This window comes from Suricata suricatta, chromosome 8 (assembly GCF_006229205.1).
Source record: "Suricata suricatta isolate VVHF042 chromosome 8, meerkat_22Aug2017_6uvM2_HiC, whole genome shotgun sequence".
In the NCBI taxonomy this organism is placed as follows: Eukaryota; Metazoa; Chordata; class Mammalia; order Carnivora; family Herpestidae; genus Suricata; species Suricata suricatta.
The window spans coordinates 40,901,965-40,922,054 of NC_043707.1; the positions used below are offsets into that span (position 1 = coordinate 40,901,965).

Sequence of the window (20,090 nt, forward strand, 5' to 3'; positions counted from 1 at the left end):
TGCTATTATTTGTCCTCTTGCTATTATTAGGGGCTTCTGGGTGGCTCAGTTGGTTAAGCCTCCGACTCTTGATTTTGGCTCAACTCATGTCTCACGGTTTGTGCGTTTGAGCCCTGTGTCGGGTTCTGTGCTGACAGTGCAGAGCCTTCTTGGGATTCTCTCTCTCTCCCTCTCTCTCTGCCCCTTGCCCACTCGTGCTCTCTCTCTCTCTCAAAATAGATAAACTTAAAAAAAAGTCCTCTTGCTATTTTGGGGCCTCAATTGGTTGTTGGTTTGCTCATCCTTCTTAGTTCTCCAGGGTAATGTGATCTGGAGTGGATTGTAGGAGAGGAGGGAGGGAGCGAAGACTTAAGACATCAAAGATTAGAACAGTATGTTTAGAGCACTAGATTTGGAATTAAAAAAAAAAAAAGCAAAGCTTCCCTGCAAAGAATTAACTTTTTTAAAATTTATTTTGAGAGACAGAGAGAGAGAGAGTGCAAGCAGGAGAGGGGCAGAGAGAGAGAGGGAGAGAAAGACTCCCAAGCAGGCTCTGTGCTGTCAGCTCAGAGCCCGATGTAGGGCTTGAACTCAGGAAGTGTGAGGTCATGCCCTGAGCCAAAATCAAGAGCCAGATGTTTAACTGACTGAGGCACCCAGGCACCCCAAGAATTACCTGTACCCAAAGAGAGGTATGGCTTTGGCCCTCGGCTACTGGGAGGTGATCTCTAGGCACCAAGAGTGTTCTGCTTCATAGAAGTGTCTTTGCTCTGGGGAGTGGGGGTTGGCCACTGGACAGTATGACAATCTGGTTTGTGATGGCTTTGGAACATGCTATGTCAAGTCCAACCCCCGGAGGAGGTGGAGACAGTGGGTCCATGGTGTGGGCAGGTATAATAAGAGTCTCGACAGAAACACACACACCAGAGACGTGGGTAGGTGTCCCTGGTTGGCAACACTCAAGTATTGTTACACACTGTAGGTGAGAGGAGGTGGGGCCATCCAGGACCCCACAGGAGATGACCAAAAGCATTGTATTGGGGCCCCTCCCAGATTTCACTCCATCTGTCTCTCTCTCTTTTTTTTTTTTTGGCTGGTTCTGGTTTGTATCGTTATAATAAAACTTTAATTGTAGGTATAGTGCTTTCCTGGGTTCCGTGAGTAGTTCTAGCAAATTAGACTTGACGGGTGTCTGAAGGCAACCCTGTGAGGACGGTGCCCTTATACTTTTGGCCTACTTGGGGGTGATAGCTGGTGTCAGACATCATTGCATTTCCCAAAACCTGATTTAAATTTTTTTTAATGTTTATTTTTGAGAGAGTGAGAGAGCGAGCGCACAAGCAGGGAGGGTCAGAGAGAGAGGGAGACACAGAATCTGAGGCAGGCTCCAGGCTCTGAGCTGTCAGCACAGAGCCCAACACATGGCTCAAACCCCTGAACCGTGAGATCATGACCTGAGCTGAAGTCAGATGCCCAACCGACAATGCCCCCCAAGGGCTCCCCCAAAACCTGATTTTAGATTCTGATTTTGACACTTTCTAGTTTGGTTACTTCTGTCAGCTTAAGTTTTTTTTTAAAACCTTTATTTGGGGATCATCTCTGTTCTATTTTCCTCACAGGGTTAATTCTTAAGACCAAGAAATAAAAGTGTGTAAAATAATATGCGATTTAAAAACTGTGATGGGCCATCGAGATATATTAATATTGTTACAATGGAAGTAAATGGTGGGGCTGAATGTAGCAGGGGCTCCACTGGGACTTTGTTTAATCACTTCTTCATTACACAAATAATTGTTGCATTTACATTGTATGCAGCACGCTGGGACAGAACAGTGAATGAGTCAAGGCCCGAGGCAAAAGAGGCAAATAATTAGACTGCTGTAATTGTTGAAGGAATTGAAGGAAGCAAGTAGTGATGTGACATGGAGCAAGTCCATCAAAAGGGGTGCTTCCCCTGGAAGGGACAGAATAAAGTGTTCTCAGAGGAGCTGACACTTGAATAAAGATTTTAAGGAAGAGAACTAAAATGTTTTTGAGGTAGAAGGAATTGCAAGGGCAAAGAAAGGGTGTGAGGTGGGAAGGAGGTTGGTGTGTTTGATGAATAGGAAGAAGGTCTGTGTGGCTGGATCCGGATAATTTAAGGTGGAAGGTGTGCATGGTGTGCAAGACGAAAGGCCTTATTTTGCAGGAAAAGGAGTCTGGATTTTTATTTTAAGAGTGATATGACAATTTTAAGTAGGCAAATTACAAGAATTGCAGGGGCAGCTGTGTGGCTTAAGTGTCTGACTTTGGTTCAGGTCGTGAAGTCAGGATTTGTGAGTTTGAGCCCTGCATCAGGTTCCCGGTCTCCCTCTCTCTCTGCCCCTCCCCACTCGCCCTCTGTCCCTCTCAAAAATAAACAAATAAACACTTTTTTAAAAATGCCATCCTTTAAAACAAAATGACAAGGATTGCTTTAAGAAGACACGCCCAAGGGCTCCTGGGTGGCTCAGTCGGTTGAGCATCCAGCTTCGGCTCAGATCACCATCTTGCGGTTCGTGGGTTCAAACCCCGTGTCCGGCTCTGTGCTGACAGCTCAGAGCCTGGAGCCTGCTTCGGATTCTGTATCTCCCTTTCTCTCTGACCCTCCCCTGTTTCCACTTCTCTCTCTGTCTCTCAAAAATAAATAAAAAACATTAAAAAAATAAAAAAAAAAGAAGACACACTTGCTGCTGAACAGGGCAGAGTTGAAGCAGAGAGAGAATCAGAGAGCATGCGGTTATGTGGAGTTATGTGGATGAAGACGGCCTGGCAGAGTACAGCAGAGAACAACACTAGATGTGGTCAGATACTAGATAGCCAGAAGACTTGCAGACCGATTAGATGTTGGCACCCAGAGGTCAAGAGGAAGAAAGGTATGTTGGTTGGGTCCTCTGGGAGGTAGATGCTGAGGAGTGGGGAGTGTAAGGGGTCTCAGGAGGGAGTATCCTGTGATAGGAAAGGGGAGAGCAAACAGGCTTGGGCAGTGAGAACCTCAGTCAGAAATGCAGATAAAACCTTTGGCAACCCATTGGGGATCCCCAGGGCGAAGATTCTCATGACGGGATTTCCCATTAGACAGAAACGTTCAGGCCCTGGTGACCCCTTGCTCTGCCATCAGTGCCCCGCTGGGGCTGCCAGGCAGGGGTGTGTCCTGGCTTGAAAACCGAGACCGCCTGAAGCTTCCAGCAGCTGAGGGCTGATAGCTGACTGCACTTCTTGCACCACAAGCTGTTTCCTGAAGGCAGATGTCAGCAGGATACCTCTGTGGCCATCACAGTCCATCCCTTGTGCTGTGTGGATCCACCTTCCAGACACAGACGAGGGGTAGCCTTCCAGAGTGCTGGTGAGCTCTCTTCCTAAACGGACTTCCTCAAGGATGGGCAGGGGATTAGCCGCAGGCTATTGCAAGGCCAGTCTCGAGCTGGAGCTGGTAACTTATCTCTCTGCTCCACCATCCACTCCATATTCCTCTCTCTCTCTCTCTCTCTCTCTCTCTCTCTCTCTCTCTCTCTCTCTCTCTTTCTCTGCCAGAGATTATTCCACTCTCATCTCTGCCAGTCTCGATGGCTTACCTGTTTGGGTAACCTTGACCTTTATTCTTGAGGCAGTCTGAGCCTCTGTTAACCTCACCCTCCGGGGGTTGTGCTACACTTGCCATTCACATCACGATTAGGCAATAGGGTGCCAAGAGGTGCCCGTGTGGGTTGCCTGAGTTGCATACATATTCCTTCCCCAGGTGTATAGTAGCATTCCACTTCCTTCTGCTGGTCAGGCTCAATATCCCCATCTCAGTCCCCACTCAAAGCCACAACCTTGCGTGTCACCCAGAATATGGGCTGGACCAGTATTCCTAGGTGTCGAACATATTGTTTTTGGAACAAAGAGCTCCACCAGGTAACAGGGATGTAAGATGTGGCAGTCTGTCTTTTCTTTATGGGGGATGTCCTAGCGTGCCTCTGACCACTGGGTCCCCCAAACTACTGATGGGGGAGGTCCCTAGAATCTTCACAGAGTTTATACCCCACCCTCTTGAGTGAAGGCTTCTGGAGCCACTTGTTGCTCTTTCTCGGTGATCAGCATAATGTCATTGAGGCAGTGGGTCAATGTGACGTTCTCTAGGATGTCCACATGGTCCAGATCTTTCCTGGATACATCACGACATAGATTGGGGGAGTTGTTCTAGCCCTGGGGGGAAGACCTAAATGAATGTTGTTCCGTCTGTGTGAGTGCTATTTCTGAGCCTCTCTCCTGACTGAGATAAAGAAGAATGTGTATGTTAAATCCCCGGCCACGCATCAGGTGCTTGAAGCCATGTTCACCTGCTCTAGCAGTGGGATCACAGGCAGTACGATGGCTGCAATCGGGGCTTGCACTGAGTTGGCTGTGGTCTAGGGTCGCTCTCCAGGATCCATTTCTTTCCTGCAGGAGCCAGACGGGCAAATGAAACAGAGGTATGATAGAGACCACTATCCTTCGAGATCTTTAAGGGTGGTGCTGATCTCGGTCTTTCCTCTGAAACGGGATATATATGTTAAATGGAAGTATAGTCGACACACCATGTTACATTAGTTTCAGTGTACAACATGGCGGCGTGACAGCTCTGAAGGAATACTATGCTTACGACGGTGTGGCTGCCCTCTGGCGCCACGTGTAACTATTCCAGCGCCACCGACCACATTTCCTATGGGGGGCCTTTCATCCTTGTGAGCTATTCATTCATAATGGGAAGCCTGTACCCACCCACCCTCAAGCCACTTCACCCCTTTTGCCCAAGTTTCCCCCTTCCTTCTTCTCTGGCAGCCACCAGTTTGTTCTGGGATATTGTTTTTATTTGCCATCTTGCTTTAGAAGTATGAAATTGGGGAGAGGGGCACAATTTCAGAAGCTTCCCTACCTTGATAGATCTTACAGTTTATTTATTTTGAGAGAGAGAGAGCACGCACATGAGCTGGGGAGGGGCAGAGAGATAGAGAATCCCAAGCAGGCTTTGCACTGCCAGTGTGGAGCCCAATGCAGGCTAGACGTGGGGCTCGAACCTGTGAACTGTGAGATCCAGACCTGAGCCAGATCCTGGATGCCTGAGCCGAAACGCCGACATCAAGAGTAGGATGCTTAATGGACTGAGCCACCCAGCTACCCCTGCCCCCTCCCTGTAACAGCTCTTACAAAAACCAATGACCTACTGTAGGGCTTTTCCTAAAAGCCAAATGTATCAATTCCACTTACACATTCAGAAACTGGGGCAATGACCACCAGGTGGGTCCACGGAGCACCTTGAGATGGACGTCAGCCAGGCCTTCATTTTGACTCGGCCCATCGTCCATGACTCTAGTGAGGGTCCACAATGACATTTCAGGTCTCGGAATATCAATATCCTTTCAGACCTTATGTTGTACTGGATATTCCCTCTCCCCTAGTTTACAGTCACCCAAGTAAATGGCTCTAAGTTCCTTTGGGAGAAGGACTGGTGGAATTATCCCCTTACCTACTTGCTGTACGGTCCTTCTTCCTTGGGACTCCGCCACTTTTTCATTCAATAGATTTCAGGTATGAAAACAATTTCAGGTTCCTAGAACTGGGCAACGGATCATGACATTTTGAAAATGTCTTTAAAACTTTTTATATTTAACTGAGGTTAAGAGACATGTAATAAAACTTATCATCTTATCCATTTTTAAGTGTGCAGTTCAGTAGTGTTAAGCAGATTCACCATGTTGTGCAACCAGCTCTAGGACTTTTTCTTCTTGCAGTACTGAAACTGTACCCATCAAACAACTCCCCATTTCCCCCTGCCCCCAGCCCCTGGAAACCACCCATCTACTTTCCGTTTCTATGAATTTGACTACTTTAGAGACCTCACGTAAGGGGACTCATACAGCATTTGTTTTTTTGTGTGTCTGGCTTAGTTCACTTAGCACAATGTCTTCAAGGTTCATTCATGTGAGCGTATGACAGATTTCCTTGCTTTTTAAGGCTGAATACTATTTCATTATAGGTATATGGCACATTTTGCTTGTCCATTCATCCTTTTGATGGACACTTGAGTTACTTCCATATCACTTGAGTTATAGCCCATTGTGAATAATGCTATAAACATGGGTGAGCAGATATCTCTTCAAGATCTAGTTTTCAGTTCTTTTGGATATATACCAGGAGTGGGATTGCTAGATCATGTGATAATTTGTTTTTTAAGGAACCACCATTTTGTTTTCTATAGTAGATGCACCATTTTACATTCTTACCAACAGTGCACAAGGGTTTCAATTTCTCCAGTTTCTTCTGGCTGAGACTCTTCCTGTCTATTATTTCCCCCCTCAAATTTTGTTTGAAAACCAGTTCCTTCTTTAGTTCCTTTCTCTTTCAATATTTTAGTGTCTACAGGTAAGAAAAGCATATTGGTATTGTCAACATTCTGCTTGGAAATCCCCTCAGCCACCTCCAACAACTTCATTAGGAACATTTTCTATTTTCCAAGGGCCACAGGTGATGGTTTCATAAATTATTCCGCCACTCTATAACACAGGTGACCCTTTCTCCGAGTGTCCAAAAACAATTTTCTCCCTGTTCATCCAGCCTCTACTAATAGTCTTTTTGCTGCCTGCCCTTTTAGCCTCTGTCTGCTCCCTGGTCCCAATGCCAATGTCATGTGTTTTAGGTTTTAATTACGGCAGTATCCCATTTCCACATACTCTTCCTGTTTCCATATCTACTGCTGAATAACAAACCACACCCAAATTTAGTGGCTTAGACAACAATGACTTATCACCTTCTCACAGTTCTGTGGATTATTGACTGGAAAGTTGGTTGTCTGGTCTGGTTGTCTGTAGTGGGCTACATTTAGCCAGTGTTTTTTGGAGGCTTGGATGTTGGGATGATTCCATGTGGTTTCAGGACCCTCTTTCCCCACATGGTCTCACATCCTCCAGCTAGCCCAAGCTTCACACATGCATCGAGGGAACCGCAAGACCTCTTAGGGTTCTAGCTCTGGAACCTACACCAGTGATGGATCCCATTGGTGAAAACAAAGCAAGCCCAGATTCAAATGGCAGCTGGAGAAACAGCAATGCCTCTCAAGTGGGGTAAGGGTAAACTCACAGTGCAAAAGAGCATGGAGGAAGGCTGATTCATCAAGGACCATTATTTAAAGATCTTCCACATTTATGTTAAGTTTAAGATGGCTGTGGACACTGAAGTAGAGATGTCAAATGGGCATGTGGCTGTCAGTGCCTTTATTTCAGAGGTGGATTGGGGCCCGAAAAGCAAATCTGGGAGTCCTCCACATATAGAAGTGATGCTTCTGTGGATCATCCTGCCCACCAGGTTCCTTCCGACTCTTTCTTCTCATTCTTCTACTAGAAGACGGTCAGGGGGCATCCTCGCAACACGTCGCTCACCCAGACCTGGTCCCCTTAATTTACACTTTCCTGAGTTTCTTAGGAGGAAGGAGCTGTTTGCTCTCATTGTTTTAATATCTGGAAGAAGGAAGAGCAAGCATGGGGTAGCATTCTGAAAGAAAGAGGTTACTTCAGAGTTATTCCAAACCAGCAGGAAAGACAGAGGTGACAACCCCAACTTGCTCAAAGCCAAGAGGGCAGAAGCGTTAGAAACTGGTGCAGACCAAGATTCTAGGGCTACCCACCCTTCTGAGTTCCTGTGCTCCCTATTGTCTTTAAGAAAAAGAAAACTGCCTTATGTCTCTCGTTTCTGTCGCTGCACCAACCTCTACCCTCCTGATAAGAGGAGCTGGGACTCTTATTCTTTCCAGCTTCAGCGCAGTTCTCCGCACGTTTGTCAACTCTCCAAGATTCTCTTTTCCAACCGGTCCTGCTAATTTTTGCATTCTCCCCCTGCCTGTTTCCAAGGCCAGGGTTGGGTTGGGGTTGGGGGGAGGCACGCACAGGACTTTCTGGCTCCATCTCTCACTTTCTGAACTGAGCTGGTTGCACTAATTGACCTCAAGGGTCTCAGCTGTGCCAAGTCGGGTGTTTGTTAGCTCTCGTTAGGCTTGTAATTAGTGCAGAAAATCTAGGTCAGAGGCAACTGGTTGGAGGGATGGTGGGGGCGGGGCGTGAACAAAGGCGGGGAAAGGCACACAGGTTCCTCCTCTTGTGGGTGGGCTGAGCCCGGGACAGGGGGCGCTGGGGTTGAAGTCCCTCACGCGGAAGAATGGACACGGAGTCTGGGGGCGCCAACTCTAGGGTGTGTGCGTGTGCTGGTGCGTGTGTGCGTGCGTGTATGTTTGCTCCTGCATTTACTCGGGTTTCTTTCCAACCTCTCCTTATATGGTGTGGCTCCAGAGCAGGCCAGGGATTGGCTGCTGTGGTTTGGAGCCTGGGAACTGGGAAGATAGGAGGAAGAGAAATGAACCGAGCTGGGGACGCGGGTGAGAAGGGGAGGCGGCTGGAGCCGAGCCTGGGGTGGGGGACGGAATCGGGCTAGGTCTGCTTGCCTGAGAGGTGTAGAAAAGGGAGAGGTTTTCGGAGAACTGGTTTTTAGGGGAGACAGGTACAATATGCTGTTGACATAGGGGCTGGGAGGGAGGGCAAGAGCTGTTTCCGTAGGGTCAGAGCTCCAGGCTTGGCTTGGTTTCAGAAGGCCTGGAGTAGGAGTTAGAGAAACTTGGGGGGTTTCCCCTTTTCTTCTCACTCTAACCATCCTAGAGCCCTGCGAAGAAACACGCACAAGAGCCCGTCAGCTCTTCAGGCCCACACCTCGGACCTTTCCCGCTTGTTCCCCAAATGCCCACCTCAGTGACAGGCAAAGTTGAGGCGACTGTCACATATGGAGTGACATGTAGTTCTTCGCCTGCCTCCACGCCTTACCTGGCTTCAGCTCTGCGGCCTGGATTTCCTTATCTCCCCATCCTTGGGCATCCCAAAGATTCTCCCTTTTCTAGTTCATTTGTGTAAGAGAAGATGTAGCACAGTTGACGGAGGAGAGAAAGGGAGGACGAATAAATTCACACCCTGAAGAATGTCTGTTGGTAATGGTACACCAAGCAAGTTGCCTCAAATCCCCTACTCAGTCTAGCTGGTTACCCCAGAACCCAGCAACCAGAAGGGAGTGGGGGCAAAACGGCAGGTAAAGACGTTAGGATGATGAAATGGGGGGACAGAAGTCCTGGGAGAGGGGGAGCTGGGGCCCAGGGCTGTTGTCTTCCTGTCCTTCTGCCTGTGCTCGCTCTGGGCTAACAGGGACTGTGCCGGTAGCCCACCTTCAGGGTCCGCTTTAAGCTAGTTTTTTTTAATGCTTATTTTTGAGAGAGAGAAAGAGAGCGCGCGAATGAGCAGGGGAGGGACAGAGAGGGAGTCACAGAATCCGAAGCGGGTTCCAGGCTCTGAGCTGTCAGCAGAGCCTGACCCGGGGCTCTCTCTAACTCATGAACTAGGAGATCATGACTGAGCTGAAGTCAGACGCTTAACTGATCGCCATCCTGGGGCCCCCCTAAGCTAGTTTTCTAATGGGAAGGCCAGCTTGATGCCCATCTCTGCAGTCCATGATGACAGGAGGTCTGGCTCCCCGCCTCCCCCATCTCCAGCTGAGCACAGGCCCTCCTTGAAGAAAGGCTGCGGCACCGCGTGTAGACTCCGCTCATTTACTCCAACAAAGTGACAGTGACCAACCCCATGCCCTAGGCCTCATTCCAACCGTCCCCTAGCCCTAGCCTCGCAGAGCCCACAGAGTCATTTAACTAAGAATAGCAACAGCTGTGGCCCCAGCAGCCATTTGCTCAGTGCTGGCGGCCATTCACCAGCCACTAGGTATCTCCCATACATCCTCTTAGCCTGTCGGACAAGAACTCTTCATTTTACAGATGAGGAAACTAACACCCAGAAAGCGTAATGCCTCTTGCTCAGGGCATTGTAACTAAAAAGTCAGAATGTGAACCCAGATGTCTGGTTCCAGAGCTGGGCTCGTTTTACTACCTTGGGGCCTGGTTCTGGTGCCTGGAGACTGCAGGGGCCCAGTGACTGGCAGATCTTTCTTTTCTGCTCCCCTCTGTGCTCTAGCACCCCTGGGAGCCACAGGTAATCGGCATGTTGGGATATACATGTCCTTTTCACTCTGGTCTTTTTCATTATGAGGGAGCAATAAGGAAGGGAAAGATTTTCCTGATTTGACAATGGGTGTGTCTGCTGACTGGGCTAGGTTTAGTGGAGCAAAGCCTATTTGGAGGAAGACAGGTCTGCAGACTGATTGCCTCATGTGCAACCATAGGAGACCCTGGGGACAACATTCAGGTGAATCTTGGGGTGCTGTTCCTCACCCAAGTACGATACACATTCCTCAGGGAAAGGACTGGCTTAGAGAACAGATCTAGGGAAGATCAGGATCACACGGTGCAGGGCTGGAGGCAAGAACTTCAGCCTGGAGACAGTCCCCCATCACGCTTTTACCTGGGACCTGGGAGGGGCATCCCAGACATAAGAATGGGGTTTCACCCAGAGGGCTCTCCTTTCCTTCTTCCTAACCCCATTTTCCTGAACATCCATCAGGGCAGCCTCACTGCCAGGAATGCCAGGTGGTCTGTCCGCGTGTTATCCCATTTTTCCTGTCACCCCCCGAGAGGCTCTAGGTCTTAGAGGCCAGAGAAGGTCTAGGGAAGAGGGTCAAGGGACTGGCAAGGGTTGCACATACTTCAAAGTGGTTTCTAACCCCCTGACTCAATTCATGAAGCTCTCTGTCCCCTTTTTGCCCCAAACCATTCTTGCCTTCACAAACCTTCTCTGGACCCTGTCACTGTTGCTAACCTGATCTCAGGGACTTCAGAGGAAAGAAACAAACAAAAGAACACGAGCGTGTGGAATCTACCATCAGGAACACAGAGAGGCCTGGCCAGGAAGGTGGTGGTGTGAGCATCAGGATGTTTTGCCAGAGTTGGGGCTCGATGAGCGTTGGAAGAGGTTGGAGGAAGGAGAGGGGGAGGCTACAGCAAGCCCTCGCTTGGTCAAAAAGAGGAACATGGACACACACACATTTGGTTTTCCCCTCAGTTCCGCCCCACGTGCACTGCAAATCAGTTTCGTTCTCAGTGGGGCTCTTCTGTGGGGTTGGGGGTCCTCAGTTTCCCTGCACTGGGCACCCCCCTCACCAAGGACCAAATCAATCCCATCTGTCCAGCACTGGATCTGAATCAGTACTGGGAAGGGTGTGGAAGATTAAAAGAGAAATGGCAGGGAAGGGCATTCCAGGCGGCTCAGTCTGTCAGAGGCCACGAGGCAGGAAGCTGGTGTCTGGCTGGGGCAGGCGTCACCTCTGTGTGCCCCGACAGGTGGCAAAGGCTTTCCCGTCCCTAGGGCTGGGGCTGGGGTGCTGAAAGCTCACCCTCCAACTGAAATCCTGGAATGGGACCTAAGAGAACCACCCTGCCCACAAACTCAAGCTTTCACATGTCCTCGAGAGAACCTTCCCCCCACGCCTCAGAGGGGTGGTATGTGGGGCCGGTCAGACTCTGCCTTCGTCGTCCCCCTTTCTCGCTCCTCTACCTGAAAGCTTCCTAACCCCACTGTAGGGGTTACCTCCTCACACCTGAGGCAATGCAGGCGTCAGACAGGGACCAGGGAGGAAAGGAGGGTGCAAAGGGCGCTGGGCATCAGCACGAGCAATGGAGTTTGTGGTTTTTGTTTTCTTTTTTGGACTGAGGTAAATAAAAAAGTTTTATCCTCCAATACTTGGGGATCAGAGTCCGTGCGCCCCCCCTAGTTCCAGCTGCCGCCGTACCCTGCCTTTACATCAGGCTCTTCCGGTACTGACTGTGCTGAGCGGCAGGCCTGAGGTGGGGGTCGGGGCTCTGCAGGTCCATCTGTCTGTACAGGTCCCTCAGCTCCCTGACTTCCTGCAGCACCCTCTTGGCCTGGCTCCAATTCGACGAGGCCTCTCCCAGCAGCCGCTCGGTCTCCAGCAGCAACTGCTCTGACTCCGAATCGGGAGGCGACCGAGGCGGGTCCCTGGCTTTGCGCTTCCCGTCTCCTAGTCCCTGAACCTCGGCCAGCAGCTCCTGAGTCTTCTCCAGTTTCCTGGCGACCAGGTCCTGGATCCGGGACAGCTGGCCCGGGTGGGGTGGCCCAAGGGCCGAGGGGTCCTCAGGCTGCAGCTGGGGGGCACAGGCTGGGCTGGCGTCCCGCTGGGACAGGATCTCCTCCAAAGAGGCGCAGCGGCCCTTCTCTGCGGCCATCAGCTTCTTGGGGGCCTGGGGGGTGTAGGTGGCCCCTCGGTCTGGCTTCTCCCGAGCCCGGGGCAGGCTGCTCGCTCGCTCTGAGGACGGCTGGGTCCCGTCGGAGTCTGCCCTGCGCCGGCGGCCTGCCAGCTGCGCCACGGACTTGCCCAGGTCCACCCGGAAGCTCTCGGCGCAGGAGGTCGGCTCCTCAGGGGAAGGGTCTTCCTCCTGGATCAGGTCCAAGGTCAGCATCCCGTCGGAGGTAGAGGTGGAGGCCTGCGGAGGCAGAGGGCGGATGTGAAAAGGGAGAAGGGCCGCCAGTGGGGCCCTCGGGAGGGACATGGCCTGAAAGAGCGACACAAACAGGCCGTTTCCTCCTTGCTGGGCCCTCCTGGTTGTCACTCCTGCTTGTTCCCCTGACGGCGCTTTGAACACTTCTCTCATTTTTCTGCAATATAAAGCTCCTGCTTACTTCCCACATTCTCTGCTTTCCTGGGAGTTTCCTGAAGAGAAACTTCAGTTTTCCTCTGACTGGCGGACTCTAGGCCTCGAAATGGGGCTGACACACACAGGGGACCCCACCTGCCCTTTCCCGTCGGCATCCTCCAAGCCACACAGCCCAACCACCTCCGAACCCCTTGCCTTCAAATAAAACCTGTTCTATTTCCAGAATACAAGAGTAAAAAACCATGAAGGGTCTTCAGTGCCGCACCTATGCTGACACATACGCCGTCTCAATCGTGCCTCACGGCAGCCGGGCAAGGGGACTGTGGCCCCACGTTACTGCTGGAGATGTGAAGTTCCAGGGAATCCCGGAGGCTGAGTAACACGCAGAGCGAGGCCCCAACCCTGTTCTGTCCGGTTCTACACACTCGACTGGCTCTCTCCCTAGAGACGAAAGCTCGGACAGTGAAGGGGCCACACTCTTGTGTGTTACAGGTGAACCTTCCTCCTGGGAACGACAGCGGTGCCTGACACTGTCACCCGTCGGGACAGACAGCCACCGAACAGTGGCTTATATTCCCTTATAGTCACCTCTTCTGTTTTCCACTTTCCTTGCGGGTGGATCTCATTTCCCCCCAGAGGATGATACAGTCACGGAGGAACTCAGAGCAGGTGCTAAATAAATACTTTTGATTTGGAGGAATCAGGCTGGGAGACAGGTAGAGGGACTTCCCCAGCCTTTGACCGTGGTGCCACGAACACCTCGGGCCGGCCCTTTCCAACCGATACCGTCCTGCCTGAGATAGGCGTGGAGCTGGCCCTTCCGCAAGTTCTACTTTCCTACGATCTTACGTACCACGGCCATTAGGTGTCCTCGCGTCGGGGGGCGACGGGAGTGCTGGATTTTCGCCCTGTCCCGAGTGGGGTGGGCCAGGTAGCTGTCTTCCTCGACGGTGACCTGAAGAGATGCACTGTGAGTCATGGGAGCTCTCAGAGACTCTGTCCCCACCCAGCAGCCCCTGAGGCCTGAGCGTGCCTGGACTGGGAAATAAACCCACCCCGCTCACTGCTCTTGAGAAAAACTGAGGGCGAGGCCGGCACCACACATGCGGGGACTCCAAGGCCAGCCTGGGCGTCATGAAGCAGGGGGAGAGGGGCTGTGGCCCAAGGACTTCAGAGGCAGGAGAAGGGGGTGTTTAAAGGGAGCTAAAGAAGTGGAGCTGGGGGAGGGACGAGGGAGTGGGGCCCACCCCATGGTCTCCCCCGTCAGTGAGTCACAATTACGGTCTCTGGGCCGGCGCTCCTGCCCTCTGAATGAGCCCCCTGACCTCATCCAAGATGCGGTTCTTGGCCCGGGTGATAGCCGAGTTGAGGGCATTGATCCATGATTCCTTCTCTTCTGGACTAACTGCCAGGAAGATGAGGCTGGGAGCCTGGGAGGGAGAGATTCTTGGTTGAGCTATATGGCTGGGGCCTCACAATGACAGTGCAGAAGTCAGAAATGACTGTCTCGTTCCCTCAGACCCAGCTTCTAGGAGGACAGAGGTTCTGCTTCCGGAGTCACCCACGACCTAAGGAAACCACCTTTCTTCCCCAAGAGAGGCGCGCCTCAGGGGCTGTTGTAGGAATGACCAGGAAGAGCTAAGAAGGGTAGTGGGCATTGACACGGCGCTGGAGGGAATGAGAGGAGGTCTGGTAACTGACACGCACTAAAATAAGGATCTTTAAGGGTCTGAGTAAATAGAGTGTGACAGGAACTCCCAGAGTTCCCTCAGACAAGAGACATTAGATTCAGAACTTGAACAACCCATCAGGGTACAGGGTAAAGTGACTTTCTCCCAAGAGATGTGAGAGAGAGAGAGAGAGAGGGAGGAATGGGGGGGGAGGGAGGGAGAGAGAGAGAGAGAGAGAGAGAGAGAGAGAGAGAGAGATGATCCTTGTGGCTGGACAGTTTAAAGGCTGGCCTGCCTGGAGGGGAAGGAAATGGCCATGATGTTCTGGGGTTACATAACGAAAGTGGGCGGGAGAGGGCGTCCAGGCCTCAGCCCGGAGCAGAGGGGCAGGACCCGCACAGGGCAGGGGCTCGCCCCTGCCCGGGGCTCCCGCCTTGGGACACACCGTGTTGCCTGGCTGTTTGGAGTGGGCGAGCGTGAACTTGCTGTGATTCTTCTTGCTCCTGCTCTTGGATTTCCGCAGCTCTTCGCACTTCTCGTAGTCGCTCAGGTCAAACACCTCTTGGATGTTTTTCTCATCTTTTACCTAGGGCAGGGGCAGAGGTGAGGTGCGGAGGGTAAAATTACCTCGTACCTCCCCCAGAGGGTTAGTTCAGTCCGAACTTGGGGCTGAGGAGGTGGGGGGAGCTGTCCTACCCAAGGCCTACACGGCCCAGCCCTGGGGCAGCCCTCCGGCCCAGACTCACGGACTCCCGTGGGCTTCGGTCTATACCCCTTGTCGTCAGCACTCCCTTCAGCTAAGCTATTGTTTCCAGAGCCTCAGGATGCCTCTCTTCACCCTGACCCCCGTTTTGTCCTTCAAAAGACACAGCTTACACGGCTAACAGGTTAATCCTATCATCCTGAGGAAAGCAAGACCTGGACAGCAGCCTCTGGTCCCCCCCGCCCCCCCAGACTTGTTAAACATTTGCACCGTGGCTTTCTTACCTGACCTGACTTCCTCCTCAAACACATACTATTCTAGAGTCATCTACCTCATTCCTTTCAGGAGCTTGAGCACCATAGAAACATCAGTCCCCTGTGTCCAGTTCGTTGAGACAGGCTGAAAAATCTGCCTGTACCTCTTAGCTCTCCTTTGTCCCTCCGAGGCACTGAAGGACCAGGCGACACCCCATAAGCTTCACAGCCCATTTAAATCTTCCACCTCCAGGCGCCTGGATGGCCCAGTCTGTTAAGCGTTGGACTTCAGCTCAGGTCATGACCTTACAGTTGGTGGGTTCGAGCCCTGGGTTGGGCTCTGTGCTCATAGCTCTGACAGCTCAGAGCCTGGAGCCTACTTTGGATTCTGTGTCTCCCTCTCTCTCTGCCCCTCCCCCCTGCTTCTGTGTGTGCACGCTCTCAAAAATAAGTAAGACATTAAAACGACTAAAAAAATAAGCCTTCTACCTCTCTGTAGACAAAGATGCACTTATGCTGTTCCTAGAGAAAGCAATTTCAGACTTGTGCTCCCCCTGGAGCGCCTAAGCCCCTTACTGCCGGGAAGTCCTTCTTTGTGTCTAAACTTAGCCCTTCCTGCATGTGGGATCTCTCCTGCACCCTGGGTCTGTCCTTAGCAGCTTGAGCTGGCATTTGGCCAGGAGAGCAACTCTCTTGCTGAAGGTCTAATCAGAGACCAAAATTCTATCCATATCCTCTGACCTCAGCCAGCCTTTGCTGAGTGCCACAAGGTAAACTGCAGTAATATTCTGCCAAGGTCTGTTTTGTTTTTTCATTATCAAAAAAAAAGTTTGTTTATTTTGAGAGAGAGACTGAGCAGGGGAGAGGCAGAGAAAGAGAGAGAGAGAATTCCAAGCAGGCCCTGAGCACAGAGCCCAATGTGGGGCTCGAACTCACAACCCATGATGACCTGAGCTAAAATCAGAGTTGGGATGCTCAACAGACCAAACCACCCAGGCGCCCCAAAGTCTGTTTGAAGCCTCCAAGTTTTCTCTCCTCTCTACTACATGCTCCCCATAGCCCTAGTCCCCTGAAGCCGTGGCTCACAGACTGTTCTGGCTTGCAGGAAGAGGGGGGCTCAGTCACTGGCCCGGATGGAGCAGCCTGGGCCAGAAAGCCCTTGTACCCTCTGCTGTCTGAGCTGGGGGCTGGAAGGCCCTGGAATGAGCCGGGCCATGTTCGTGGGACAGAAGATGAAATGCACCAGCACTGGTCTTGTTAAGACTGAACAAAGAACAAACAGATAAAAGCAGGCTCGAATCTTCCTCAGAAGATGCCCCCCCCCCCCCCCGCCCCACCATGGGAACAGGTTCCCAAGTGCCAAAACAGGAAGTGTAGGCAGGGGAGGTGACTTCATGTATCACCCCCCCCTTCCCCTCCCCCTTCTGGTCACCCTCAAGGTGGGGGAGGGGAGGGATTCACTCTTCCCTCCCCTGTGCCCCATCCCTGGTGGGCCATGTGGGGCCCAGGGGCTGATGGGTAGATACGGGGAGGTGGGCTAAGCGCACAGCCTCGTTAAGAGTTAGCGTCAGTGACTGCTGTCCTTGCCTGTCGCTTTGGCACAGCGTGGTTCCTCCAGGACTCTCCCCTTCCCCGGGTTCCGGGCTTCAGGCTGGGAAGTGACTAGAGGCCGGGAAAGATTGTGGATGCAAGTGGAGAAGCTGTTGGCAAGGGGATCAGAGAACAATTCCCAGAAACGCGGGGCAGGGAGAGAGGTAGAGCGATGCATGGTCCTCCCGCCCCTCCTCCTTGGACTGGAGGCTATCAGCTAAGACCAGAAGTCCCGGAGAGGAAAGTGCTGGGTGTGTGTTCATAGCCAGGGGAGGAGAGTTACTTGGTCTGTTTTCCTTACAGGAAGGGGAGAAGGGCAGGGCGGGCGGGGGTATTCTGCCTCAGACACGGCTGACAAGGAGCTCCAGGAAGCAGGGGACAGTGACAGGGGTCAGGCCTTGACAGGGCAAGGGCCTGGGCAACTCCATGGCCCTTGTTCTGTAAACAACTGTATGGTTTTTCCTCCATCAGATTCCCAAAGCCTCATTTATAATTTCCCATCTCCCAGGGTAACCTTTCCTTCGTCAGGCCTGCAGAAAGGGATTCTCCCTTGCCAAACAGAGGTCCTGAACCTCATCTCCTCCACCAGGGGCTCTCCCTAGGATCTGCTTTCTGTTCCCATACATCAGCCCCAAGATCATAAGGTGCCCTTTGACAGAGAACGAGGAAAATGATTAATAACAACAAATATAGCAGGATTTATCTGCCGCAGGTAGTTGTGGGAGACCCTACCTTTATAAGTAACAACAACAGACTTGAAAAGCCAAGAGTACAGGCAGCACTGAGAATATTCTCATACTAACGTTACACTTTGCATCCAAGAACAAATCTTGAATTTCTTAGGTCTGGAGCCCAAGGGAAGCAGACAGAGTAGAGCCTAGAGTCCTTGGCCAGCTTTGCCCTCAGCCCAGGCCCACTGTGGCACGGCTCCCAACAAGAAGAGTCCCAGAAGGCTGGTGCCCACTTCTCCTGCGCCCTCCTCAGCAGAGCCAGAGGGCCCCGTGACCAGTCAGATGCTCCTGACTCACAGGACATCAGGCCCTGGAGGCTGAGGTCATTCTGTCCTTCCCCCTGTCTCTGTTCTCCTTCCTCCACACCCTAGGAGCAAGCATGCTCTCTCGCCCCCAGACTCTTGTTCTTTGGACAAACAGAAAAAAGAAAGAAAGTCTTCCTCCTTCTACCCTGTCCCTGTTCTCCCCATGCTTGCCCTCTGACGTGCACAACTGCTCACCGGAGTTTCCTGCCATTATGAAGTTCAGGGAATACAGGAGACACACTTTGAGACACACACACACTTGCTTATTATCTTCTAAACTGGAAAGCCAGCAAGCTGTGGGAAAACCTCCTATAGGATTTGGGAGAAATAGCCCTTATAAATAAATCCTGCTGGGGTGCCTGGGTGGCTCAGGTCATAATCTCATGGTTTGTGGGTTTGAGGCCCCCATCAGGCTCTGTGCTGAAAGTTCGGAGCCTGGGGCTTGTTTCAGATTCTGTGTCTCCCCCTCTCTCTGACCTTCCCCTGCTCATGCTGTCTCTCTCTCTTTCAAAAATAAATAAGGGTATTAAAAAAAAAATCCTGCTATCAGAGTCTTCTCTCACCTCCCTCCATCACCAAGTTCCCGGCTTAGTGTTACCAGTGAGGTGGAAACACCCTGAAGAGCTCGTGTCTCTCTGGCCCTGGCAAGGCTCAGTCCTTCCCTACTTGCCTAGGTAGATGTTCCCATGCATACTTTCTCTGGGACTGCTCGTGTGTCTGTTTCAACACCATAAAAGGATTTATTTACCTAAATATAGTCTACAAAAAGCAGAAGAGGTTAGAACTCAGGGTGGACTTCCCAGTAGCCTCTGGGGTGAGGGAACACAGGATCGGGGGAGGAAGGGCCATCCTGCCAGGGGAGAGGGGGACAGTCTCCGAGGCTGTGCCGACACAGTCTCAGAAGCAGGGGCTGGAATGACTTCTGACTCACGGAGGGGCCATTCAGTGTCTCAAGCGGTACAGGTTTCTAGAATTATGGAGGTGAAAAGGGAGAAGAGTCTGGATTCAATGATCTGGGCTCAGGTTCTGAATGTGGACTGTGGGTTTCGTTTTAACTGTGCAGAGACTTAAAGGAGTTCGTGACTGTCTCCTTTCTGATACAAATGGGGGAAGTGAGGAAGGGTGGAGAATGAGTTCCTTGCTTTTTATTTTTTTGGTCACTGGCTAGGAACCTTGGCTTCATCAGAAAGAGCTGCGCGCATGGATGCTCTACCTGAGGTCACAGGAGATGGACCCTGGGATGGGCATGTTTCTTGTGACTGGGGCAGCTGCATCTGTGATACGACCTGCCTAGGCCTTCCTTCTACAGATAAGAAAGAGGAGGCTAGCTGGCTTGGGGTAGGGGGGACAGGAAGGGGTGGAGAAGACACTGAAGAGAGTTTTTCAGCGGCAGTAGCCAGGAAAAAAATATCCTACCTTCAGCGAGCTGCCAGGGCAGGGTTAGGGGGCAACAGGGGACACTTAGAACTTTGGGGACATCTCGGGAGGGGGGTTATTAGGGTTGTCAGAAACGTGTTTGCAGAGAAAAATCATTAAGTAAGATGCACACTCAACTTCGAATCCCAACTCGGGTCTCATGAGAAAGGGTGACCTTTCTCTGCAGATCTGATGGGGGTAGAGACCAACCGAATTGCTGAACTTGCTTTTGGAACACAACGCGGGTGGGAGGCAGGGGGAGGACGGAGGTCAGGAAGTCCCCTGTGGAGGGACAAAACGGGGAATGTTTGAGAAAACAGGTCCAGAGGTGGGAGAGGACACCTACCTCCTTCTCGGAGATGTACAGCTGGTCCCCCTTCAGCACCACATAGCGGTTTTTCCAAATCTCCCTGAAAATCCCTTTCCCGCAGAATTTCCGGACCCAGCCGACCTTCTCTGGCGGTGCGGACGGATGGTTTCCATCCTGAGGCCCCTGCCCCCGGGCAAGAGCAGAAGAGTCCGGTTAGGGGGGGGCCTCCTCTCCTTGCGTCCCTCACGACCCCCCCCTCGGATCCCCTCTCCCCTTCTTTCCCGTGACCGCCCCCCCACCCCCAAGCTGGACTCAGGGGCGCCCAGCGATCGCTCCCCACGACTCGGCGAGTCTGCACTCTGGGCAACTCTCTCCCCCGCGGCCGCCCTGTCTCTTCCCCCCGATAAACAAGTGCGAGAGCCGGGGGCCGGGGCCGGGCGGGGGGCGGCCTCGGGATCGCAGCCGGGCCCTCCGCCCCCGCCCGCAGCCTCGCTCCCCGCCGCGCCG

The 20,090-nt window shown here is 52.1% G+C and overlaps 2 protein-coding genes across 2 annotated transcripts in view; both read right to left on the reverse strand.

Moving 5' to 3' along the window:
- Positions 1–10,845: 10,845 nt before the first annotated feature.
- PLEKHO1 (pleckstrin homology domain containing O1) lies at positions 10,846–19,779 on the reverse strand. The gene is made up of 6 exons (XM_029946652.1): positions 19,620–19,779; positions 16,819–16,893; positions 14,720–14,860; positions 13,930–14,034; positions 13,458–13,559; positions 10,846–12,433 (listed from the first exon to the last, which is right to left on the reverse strand). Exons 5-6 carry the CDS (start codon positions 13,464–13,466, stop codon positions 11,729–11,731), a joined length of 714 nt encoding a protein of 237 aa, XP_029802512.1. The 5' UTR covers positions 13,467–13,559; positions 13,930–14,034; positions 14,720–14,860; positions 16,819–16,893; positions 19,620–19,779; the 3' UTR covers positions 10,846–11,728.
- The window catches only part of LOC115297590, a 4,241-nt gene continuing 949 nt past the window's right edge, over positions 16,799–20,090 (reverse strand). Inside the window, exons 2-3 of the mRNA XM_029945780.1 lie at positions 19,484–19,766; positions 16,799–16,931 (exon numbers count right to left, since the gene is read on the reverse strand). Coding sequence (XP_029801640.1) covers positions 16,799–16,931; positions 19,484–19,766 — 416 coding nt within the window. The remainder of the gene's footprint in view (positions 16,932–19,483; positions 19,767–20,090) is intronic.